At 36.1% G+C, this 10,799-nt stretch overlaps 1 protein-coding gene across 1 annotated transcript; it reads left to right on the top strand.

Moving 5' to 3' along the window:
- The first annotated feature begins 6,727 nt into the window (after positions 1–6,727).
- LOC142519856 (uncharacterized) lies at positions 6,728–7,960 on the top strand. The gene is made up of 2 exons (XM_075622875.1): positions 6,728–7,714; positions 7,757–7,960. The coding sequence occupies exons 1-2, from the start codon at positions 6,728–6,730 to the stop codon at positions 7,958–7,960; spliced, it is 1,191 nt and encodes a 396-aa protein (XP_075478990.1).
- Positions 7,961–10,799: the final 2,839 nt, after the last annotated feature.

The following is a 10,799-nucleotide window of genomic DNA, read 5'->3' as shown; positions in this document are numbered from 1 at the left end:
TTTTTTGCAGATGAAAGAAAATTAATGGATTTTTATATCTTTCTACTTGTGTTTCGTGTGGTTTAAATAATATTGCAAGGTTGCTATTTTGTGGTTAGAAAATATTTCATATTTCTGAGTATTGATGTGAGTATTTGTTTGTGTTGTCTAAATTGGTAAATAACATAACACATCCCCATATCTTCTTATAATGAGGTCTTCGACCTGATGAAAAATTACTGTCAAGAAAATGGTTACATGATGGATACTGAGAGTAGAATCGTGAATGCTGAAGATTTCGACGAGTCCGTTCAAGAAAATCATGATTTGGTGCACTGTGAAAACCATAAAAAAATGGTTGCGGATTTGGAGATACGGTGTTGAAGACATTGACATGATTTAAGATTACGGTGGCTTGTGGAGCGATGATCCATGTCGCCTTGAAGGTTGGAGATAGGGTAAATGGGTGGAAATGAGCTCGTACGCTTGCACACAATTCAAGCCTTTTCTAGTTCAAATCAAGCTATGATTTGCACCTCTCCCCGTGCCGGGGTGTGCGAGAGAGAGCCTTTTGACCAATCATTATTACATTTCCATAAAGTATAACACATTTTAAGCTTGTCTTGTATATGATAGGTAGGTGTTATCCTTTGAACCTTCCTTTGTGAAAGCACATTAACTCACTGGTTGACAGTATACGTGATGTCTTTGAACTGTACAGCCAGTTGTGTAAATTAGGATATAATTCACACATGAATCTCCCCGATACTATTAAGTTTTCATAATTGTGTTGGTTTTGGCCATGGACACCTTCCTGGTTCTGCAAGAGAGTCTAGAATTGAGCCCATCAATTCCTTCGAAGCGGCCCCACTTCTCTCTCACATTGGTGATTTTATATTTCATCTCATCATAATCATTACAAGCTGTAAGCTTATCCTCAACATTCACTGCTTCATAATAGGAATGGACTAGAGATAACTCCCACAGTGATTCTCCAAATTAGTGCGATTAGGTTGTCTCATTAAACCTAGTTCTTAGGATCTCCAGTCAGCGTATGTTGAATTTTTCTTCGCACCAATTTATTCTATAGGATTAAGCTTCATTCTCTTTGATGACTTCACAACTAACTCTCTGTTCAATCCTTTGGTTAGCGGATCTGCTATATTATCCTTTGACTTTATGTAGTCAAGAGAGATAAGTCCAGTTGAGAGTAGTTATCTAATTGTAATTTGTCTGCGACATATATGCCTAGACTTACCATTATACATATTGTTTTGTGCCCTTTCAATTGCAGATTGTCTATCACAAGGTATACATATAGCCGGCACATGTTTTGCCCATCATGGAACATCTTCAAAGAATTGACGCAGCCATTTAGCCTCTTCAGCACATTTGTCGAGAGTTATAAACTCAGATTTCATTGTGAATCTGGCTATTATAGTTTGTTTAGAAGATTTCCACGTAATTGTTACACATCCTAAAATGGATACAAATCCAGTTGTAGATTTTGAGTATTTCATATCAGATATCTAGTTTGAATCATTGTATCCTTCAATAACAGTATGATATCTGTTATAGTGCACTTCATGATCACGAGTGTACCTCAAGTATTATAGCAATCTGATAATTGCATTCCAGTGTTCAACTCCTGGATTTTTTGTGAATCTACTCAATTTTTTTACTGCATAGGCTATGTATGGTCTTGTACAACTCATTAAGTTCATCAGACTTACAATGACTCGAGAGTATTCTAATTGAGAGTACTCTCACCTCGATTATTTAATAGATGTTGACTAGTATCTATCGGGGTTCTACCCAATGTAGTGTCATCCTTATTGAATTTCTTGAGGATTTTGTCCACATAATGTGATTGAATTAGCACTAGCCCTTCGGATGTTCTCAATGATCACATCGGCTAAGCCAAAATCTTTCATATCGAATCTTGTGTTTAACAACTTCTTGGTGGATTTAATCGTCTTATCATTGCTACCAATGAAAAATATTTCGTCTACATAAAGACATAAAATAACATAACCATTTTCAGTTTACATATACACATTTCTCGCATTCACTATATTTAAATCCGTATAGAGATTTCACAAGTTTCCAAACCTTATTTTTTGTCCAGTTGCAGAAAATATCTCAAGTTGTTCCATGTAAATTTTCTCTTCTAAATCTCTTTGTGGAAACAAAGTGGTTTAACATATTTCCATGAAAGAAACCAAAATATGCATCAAAGGGAGTAAAACTCACCGGTTATACAAGCATGCATCATTAAAAACAATAATCTTAAACCAAATCGAGATTTTGATCAATAATTATTGCAAACTGAATATGATGATTCACGATATTCTGCTAAAGCTAACTATGGCTAAATGGGGTGTATTCGATCATAGATCTACGGGTTGTATGCTGAGATTTGTTGAATTGTACTTCAAATAAGAGGAGTTTGTTTTGACAATGTAGGTAGCAAGTTTAAGGTTTTTTTTTTCCTGCTACTATCGCAAGTTCATTACAATGTAGGTAGCAAGTTGATGATGAACTCATCAATAAACACAACTTCAATATATATTAATTTTGTAGCCTGTTGTTAGTCAACACCGGTGTTGTTTAACAACTACCGGATTATGAATAACGCTGCTCTGATACCATTTAAAGTTCACGTCACGTGCCCAGTGTTAGTCGACATCGGTGTTGTTTAACAACCACGCAATTGAAAAAAACAAACTTAGTTTATCAAAGTCTAGTCAACTCATTTATAAATCATAATCGACACTGTTTTTACAACGTAAAATTTTAAAACATAAACAAACTTGCAAAAGCATATTAAAACTCGAATAGACTTCTCAATTTGCTCTTCAGACTTAACTGGGGCGAGAAATTAAAAGATGAGTGATATTGTCATAACTCAGTAAGCGGGAATCGTTTGAACATATACATAACAAATATACACAATCTTCGAAAAGCAACATATCATAAGTAAAATGTTATATTTGTTGGAAATTTCATGTTCGCAATCTTGATTTTGTTGTTAACAAAACTTGTTATTTTATTTCTAATGATTTACCTTAGTGCGCAGGAAGCTGGAACTTAAACGAGCCAAAACTGAAGCTATCGAGATGCTAACTGAAAACACCAACTGATCGACCAAACTGAATCAGCTCAACTGATATCTCAAAGAACGGTTCAACTGATTGTCCAACTGATAGGTAGTTTACCAGAAGACCTTCAGAAGCCCGGTCAGATGATGAAGAGCTCAACTGATGAAGAACCCAGCTGACCAGTTCAACTGAAAGAGTGAAATCAGTTCAACTGGTAAGTCAACTGATTTCACCAGCCCAACTGAAGATCAGTTCAGATGACCAGTTAGGAACATCAGTTAGGAATCATTCAGTTGCAGATCAAGACTATCTTATCTTAGTGGACTCCAGCTACGCACAAAGATACAAATACATGTACAATCAAAGGTACAATAATGGACGTTGCAGCAAAGATTAAAGCCGAGAGATTCCTGAAGGCATGTCAGAAAAGTCAAGACACATATACCAAAGAACACATTCAAAGCTGCAACGATCACATATGATGAGTCTTGAAGTACGGTCTCAATGCCTCTATATATACACGCTCAAGACCATCAGCAAACACAAGAAGAGATAGCACATACTAGAGTGTGTGAAGAACAAAAGAAAGGACACACATATTGCATATCAGCTTACAAGAAGCAATCGGCCCAGATGGAACACTTCATCGTGTTATCAGCTTAGTTTAGAAGCATATTTTCCTCAGTGTGTGAGAACACTTTCGAGTAGTTTTCAAATATCACTTCACACACACACACCACTCAAATACAGTCTTGTACAAAGACAATAAACTTGTGTATATAGTCTTTCTCACATATAGATTAAAGAAGTGTTGACTGAAAGGTGCTGCTTTTAGTCTAGTATAGGAGTTCAGTTAGGCAGTAGTGTAAGTCCTAGCTGAGTGGGTTTGTACAAAGAGTTGTATAAAACAAAGTTTTCAAGTGAATCCTACCCGAGGAGGTAGAAGAGGTGACGTATGAGCAGTTGAAGTCTCCGAACATCCATAAACATATCTTGTGTATTTTTCTGATTAACTGTTGTTTTCAAACTGTTTGGATCAGTTAGAGTATTCGTCAGTTCAGTTGTCACCATAGCTGAACTGAGGAATGCAAAAACTAATCTACCCCCTTTTCAGTTATTTAATTACACATGATATACAAAAATATCAACGAATGACTATTTCGAGTGTTTTTCGCTTGGTTTTAACTCCAAACTCGATCTAATTTATCGGTGTATACATTTTTAGAACACAAGCTATTGCAGCTCTTGGAGTCAAAATGCTCGGCAAACGATCATTCATATTTCGTATGACATATATGTCAACTTGATTTGAGTACGCCACGAGAAATCGTATAATTAATAACTTCAATACCATCTAATATTTTAATCAACTTATATACAATCACGGTGCATATATATTATATATTTATATTGTATGTATCCATTACATTGTTATATATAAAAAGTATGAAATAATTTAAAGTGGTGGTCACGTGAACTACCGAATTATTCAAAATAGACCTCTTTCGTCATTCCTCTACTTTAATAATAATAATAATAATAATAATAATAGAAATCAATCCTACTCAATCACGCTCCGAATTAAGATGAGTAAGATGGGGCGATTATTCTAGAATTATAATATATATTTTATATTTTATGCAAATTATTTAATTTTTAAATTTTGCTTCCGGATAAGAAAAAAATTGATTTGTCATTATTATTTACTATGAACCACGGAGGTGGTTTTAATTAGAAATATGTACGTCCATATTATTATATTATTAAGTAACTAATTTAAATAACACCAAAATATTTAATTTCAAAATTATTCTTTTTACCATATTAAAAATCTTCTCGAATCACTTCATATTTTACATAGAAAATAATCTAAACAAAACATCCTTTTAAATCGAACAATTCTTCGAAATTGAAAATAATTTCGTGTCAATTATTTAATATTATTTGATCAAATTAAAAATAATAATAACACATACAACATTTGTGTATATTTTACTAATAATTAGAATTACTAGGATTGTGCTAAAAAAAAGATAGTGTTGTCCTGAAATGATATCTTTCACAAGCGTACTAGAAGAATTTAATTTAGAATGAGTCTAATGTGAGACCGTCTCATGGATCCTAATCTCTGAGACGAGTCAACCCCACCAATATTCACAATAAAAAATAATAATTTTTCATGGATGACCCAAATAAGAAATCCATCTCACACAAATTTTTGCCCTTAATTTATAGATGATTAATATTATTGCTCACATAATTAATATTTGAAAATTTTCAAATAAAGTAAAAACAATTATTAATCATGAGTAACATTCATGGTTAAAATTGATGGTCAAATGTCGACTTTCCATTGTACCATAGTCTAGTTAAATAAATTGTGTTTTTTCATCAAATATGAAGTATAACAAAATCAATTTTTTGAAGTTTTTTCATTTTCATTTCAAAAAAGAGTATGTCTTTTCTGAGACAGTCTCACAAATCTTTATCTGTAAAATGGGTCGACCCTACCGATATTCAAATTAAAAAGTAATATTCTTAACATACAAAGTAATACGTTTTCATGGATGACTCAAATAAGATATATGTATCACAAGATACGATATGTGAGACCGTCTAACATAAGTTTTTGACTTAAAAAAAAAACAAACAAAATCAAACTCAAACTCATAAAAAGTAATTTAAAAAAATTAGCAAGAGAGTTTTCGTCGGATATTCTCGAACGTATTTAAAACTTATTCGTAACGTAGATATCAACCTAAGTTAGTTCTATAAAATTCGTTTTTACATGTGTACACATCTTATTAAATAAGAAAAAAAATAAAACTGTTAAGATTCAAGTGTACCTTAAACTCAAGACACGGTTATAACACGAATAATCCCGTTGAACAGCTCATCTTTCCCTCACATAGTAAAGAATCAATTTTTTACCCTGATGGAATGAGAAGAATCGATTTCTACCAAACAAAAACCTTAACTATCGCAGCACCCTTCGTCTCTCCTTAACCCCTTAATCATAGTACAGTTAGCCTGCAAAAAATAATCCTTAAACAATGATCCTCGAGTCCCCACGGTCCCCACACGCGAGGCCCATTCCATTCACAGCCCTCCGTTCACCATGCTATATACGAACATACAGTCCCCACACAAATACCCATCAACAAAATTTCAACCTTTTCACGTTACATTCATTGAAGCACAGTGCTTTTTCTTGTTTTTCTCTCTTTTCCACACCAACCCTTCTTTCTCTTCAACCATTGTATTTCTCTCTCTCTTTTATTGGTGTTTGTTGAGTTTCAGACAGTGTTTCTTGTTTCTTGTGCTCGAAATATGAATAGAAGCACCCTTTGAATGGATTTGTTAAAGTTTGGTGGGGGGTTTGAGATAGGACGAGTATGGAATTAGCAAGATTGAGGCAATTGATGGTTCTATGGTGTAGAATCCGAAGTACTCGTGTTGCTCTCATGGGTGGAAACCACACGGCTGCTAGATTTTGCTCTCGCTAAGATTGCTCCCGTCATTGTAGTGCTAGTTTTTTCAATCTCTTTCAACAGTTGATTCTCTGGTTTAAGCTTTGTTTCTGTTGTAGAAAACATCACAGAAGTCAGTGCAGAAAAATTCTTTCTTTGGTTCAATTTAATCCTAAGATGGATAAATTGGGTCGAGGATATCGAGCTAAGAATATTGGGTATGATTCGAATAAGCTGAATGGGGTTGGATTTGGGTTGAATTCTCCGACCGTTTTGGTAATCAGGCTACCTGAATCGCGGGTTTTGCGTATCATGTCAAGATCTATGTTCGTGGCCATGGTTATTCTGGCATTGCCCACACTTGGCTCTATGATCAGAGCCTCATCCAATGGTACTCTGTACGAAAAGGGTGGCGATTTAGTCATCGCTAGTGGGTTCAAAATTCTGCCTATTTTGTTCCGTGATTTGTTGGACGAAGGCCTAATCAAGAAAGGCCATAAAGGTCTCATTTTGGGGGCTGGCATTGGTGAAATTGAAGATGATTTTGAGTTCTTGAAGGATGCTGGCATTGATTTGCTCACCGGAGTTAATCTTCAGCACAAGAAGGTTGTTGAAAACAGGTTGTTTGATTTTGTGTTCGCCTTGAGTTTTAACGGGATCCAGGTGTTTGATGGTGTTGTAAAGGATGGGGGATTGGTGATATCGCCATTGGGTGATGAACACTCGACCGAGCTAAGATTGCTAAGAAATTACAAGATTGTGTATCTAAGAAGGTTGGAGAACACCGTGGTGGCGATGAGGAAAAACCGGGGATCCTCAAATGGAAGGGAGAATCCCCCTGCGGATCAAGTGTTAAGTGGCGTTACAGTGGATGAAAAGAAAGCTGCAATGAAAGGGTTGGAGGATGCATATCTCGAACCCCCTAGGCGGGAAGCCTTCTTAAGAAAATCAAGCTTTACATCACGAAAAATCAAGTTCCTTCCTGATCTTTTGAAGGATTCGTTGGATGAATACCCACGCCGAGTCTTTATCTCAGATGACTCGAGTGCACTTGACTGGTTTTACAAGAACTATCCCATGAGGGATCAAGAATTCGAAGTTTATGACTTGGATATCGTGAGTAACAGTGAATTATCGGAAGGTGTCCTCGTTCAAGGAACGGAGGTATCGACTTGGTTAACAAAGAATCTGGAATGCGATGACTAGGTCGTGATGAAAGCCGAGGCAGATTTGGTGGAGGAGATGCTAAAAGAGGGGACATTGTATCTTGTGGTTGAATTGTTCTTGGAGTGCAATAACCAATGGCAAGATGGAGAAGCGAATGGGAGCAAGAGGGCTTATTGGCAGTGTTTAGCATTGTATGGTAAAGTGAAGGATGAGGGGATTGCAGTACATCAATGGTGGAACTGATTGTGTGAAGGTAGAAGACAGGTTTCTCAGTTATTTGTGATACTTTTTCTTGGCTTTTTTCATGGCATATATGCTAAGGAGTTTGATCCTGTTGTTCTTTCTTCTAATAATTACTTCGGGTGTTATTATTATAAAGTAAATGCATTGTGACAGTGAATGAGTGAAAGATATAAAAGTGGGTTTTGGTGCGTCACCACGATAATTTTCTTCTTTGTTTTTGCTATTTTATCAAAACGCAACTCTGAATTTTTAAGCCATTAAGAGATTCAAATGCCACATTTTGATTTTTCTGTAGCATAGACAGCCATACCATACAATAGACCAATGGATATTCCCTAATAATACCCTCTCCATCATTGTAACAAGTTACAATTAATAAAAATTGCACACGTGACAATGATTCTGATATCGATTACGAGATTGAATATATGTCTTATTATACTCAGAATTAAGGGCAGAACTTACTTTTTAAAAATATTGAAGGGCAGAGCTTACTTTTTCAAAATATTGAAGTGTCAAATTTGTAGATTTTTTACGGTTGATTGCCAGTCGCTTGCTTCTCCTGGTCTGACCCTGTTGGTTTGCTTCTAGCTTAGTTAAGAAATGAAACTCTAGACGGGGAGAACTCATTTAACAAATAATAAAAGCAATACTACATATTTATTTCTGTAAACAGTATCAAAGATAGATCATTCTCAGCCCCTAAAACCAGTAGTTAAACATAAATACACACTGAAATATAATCTAAAACCAGATTAAACGGCATATATATATAACTGATACCACTAGTCAGTTCAAAACATGCTATAAAGCAAATAATAGCCCTTCTCCTTGAATCTTGACACTTATCATTACTTTTACTTGATACAAACTCTGTGACATTTTGTTACTTTTCAAGGAGTGGTGGTAGTATCTGGAGTAGGGAAAGTTGGAGTCAATGGAACAGTAGGAAAGTTTGGAACACCGGGGAATGTAGTGGTTGGTGGGAACTGTGGGAAATTCGGGATCGAGTGTGTCGTTGGATCGGTATAAGGAGCCGGAACCAATGGTGGAAACAATCCCGGAGTTCCGAATGATGGAATCGAAGGGAAAGGAAGAGTGGGATTGATTCCCGAAAAAAGCGGGGTGGTCAGGAGACGACGAGCTGCTGAGGCTTTCTCCATGCCTGAAAATGACATGGAAATGAGGATTAATAAGCAGAAAAATTTGCAAGAAGCCATGGTTAATTGTTTGAGTGGATTAGCGGAATGGTGCAAGAATGTAAAGATTGGGAGAGGGTTTATATAGTTGAAAAATAAGGATTCTTGAATATGGAACGGCCCCACCCGTTGAGCATTTATTTTTCTTGAATCTACTTCACCTTACTCCAGCTTCACCTATAAAGGCAGTTGATCTGGTTGTTGACTACCAAACAACTACATGTATGTGCTTATAAATATAATATTACAGTAACAAATAAATGCATAAATGCCATCAAGAAACATGAATTGAGGGGGTGGTCCAGAGTAGTAAAAGTTACAGCGAGCAATAAAAATTTGCACATGCTGTTGATGGCAGAGCTGGTAAGTGATAATATCATGCCAGGCTGCTTTGGCCCTCAAAAAGATTTAACCATTTCTGAGTTTCGAGGCACTTCTGCTTGGTGGATTCTATGAACACCGGGTGAATTTCACCTGTGTAGCCATGACCTTTGGATTGGTGAGGTACCCCACAAAATGCGTGGGCTCTAGACAATGAACGGTGGATAGCCCACCAGGTGATATTCACCAGGCGTGAACTATCTTTTTCCCCTTTGGCTCTAACGTAAAGCGACTAAAAAATCATCTTAGAACGACACAAAGAACCTCTGTGACTTAGTGTAGGCAGATTAATTAGTGGTAGATAATCTTAGATTGATTTTGTTAAGTAAATAGAATTGAATGAATGCCCAACTTTAAGGAATTACTTTTTTTTCCTTTCCTCAATTCCCTCTATAGGACTGAAGATCTTGTATTGTACGACATATTTTTATCAACTAAAGTTACCATGGACTGTGGTGCTTGATAGTTTCTCTTCTTCTCATGGTTTTTACTCAAAAATAAGGAATACACCTTAGTTTTTGGTTGGGAATGATCATAGCTGGTCCTGCACATAATCGTCATGACATTGAACTATAAATTTAATTTTCGTCATATATATTTCATCGTTTTGGCACCAGGGGTATAGGCCCATTACCTAATTCATCTTCATTTCTGCTTAGTTAGCGTTCATGTTGATGAATGAAAGCAAAGAAATAACGTGCATCTTATTCAATCATATTTCTGCATCTCAGGTTCTCAGTAATAAAAAGCGATATGTTTAACGGCATTCACAGTCAACCATAGATGTCATGTATTATCTGGGATAATATCGAGAACTTATGTCTGGACAGAGAAGGCACTCAGCACATGTAGTAGAAATTCTTTCCGTGAATCGCATCTAGCTGACGGAAAAATTTGTCAATCAACCATGAGTATTGATCAGTTTCTATCTCAGGAACCAGTGCTTAAATGGGAAGAAACAACGGAGTACTCAGAAATTAGTGAATGGGCTTAAAAATCTCGGAGAGTTCAGAAAATGACCAAAGATTAGGAATTTAGTCCATCCCACTTTAGGGAAAGTGGGAAGGCTTTGCTCTGGGAGACCATGAAAATGAGTGGACTCCACCTTTGGCAATGGTGGAAGTCTGAGTTCCCATGTATCCAAGAGGCCATGCAGTTTGGGTAAAGGAAGCTCTAGTAAATTCAGTTACGACTGACTATCAACAACTGCCAGGATTACAATCGTTGCAACTTGATCAGCAGAAACAATTAAACAAACG

The sequence above is a fragment of the Primulina tabacum genome, chromosome 11, assembly GCF_025594145.1.
Source record: "Primulina tabacum isolate GXHZ01 chromosome 11, ASM2559414v2, whole genome shotgun sequence".
NCBI lineage: Eukaryota > Viridiplantae > Streptophyta > Magnoliopsida > Lamiales > Gesneriaceae > Primulina > Primulina tabacum.
This window is presented reverse-complemented; position numbering and strand designations above follow the sequence as displayed.

Coding starts and splice junctions, on each gene's coding strand:
- LOC142519856 (XM_075622875.1), top strand. CDS start 6,728: ATGGATAAATTGGGTCGAGGATATCGAGCTAAGAATATTGGGTATGAT. Junction 7,715..7,756: donor TCCTCGTTCAAGGAACGGAG/GTATCGACTTGG, acceptor TGCGATGACTAG/GTCGTGATGAAAGCCGAGGC.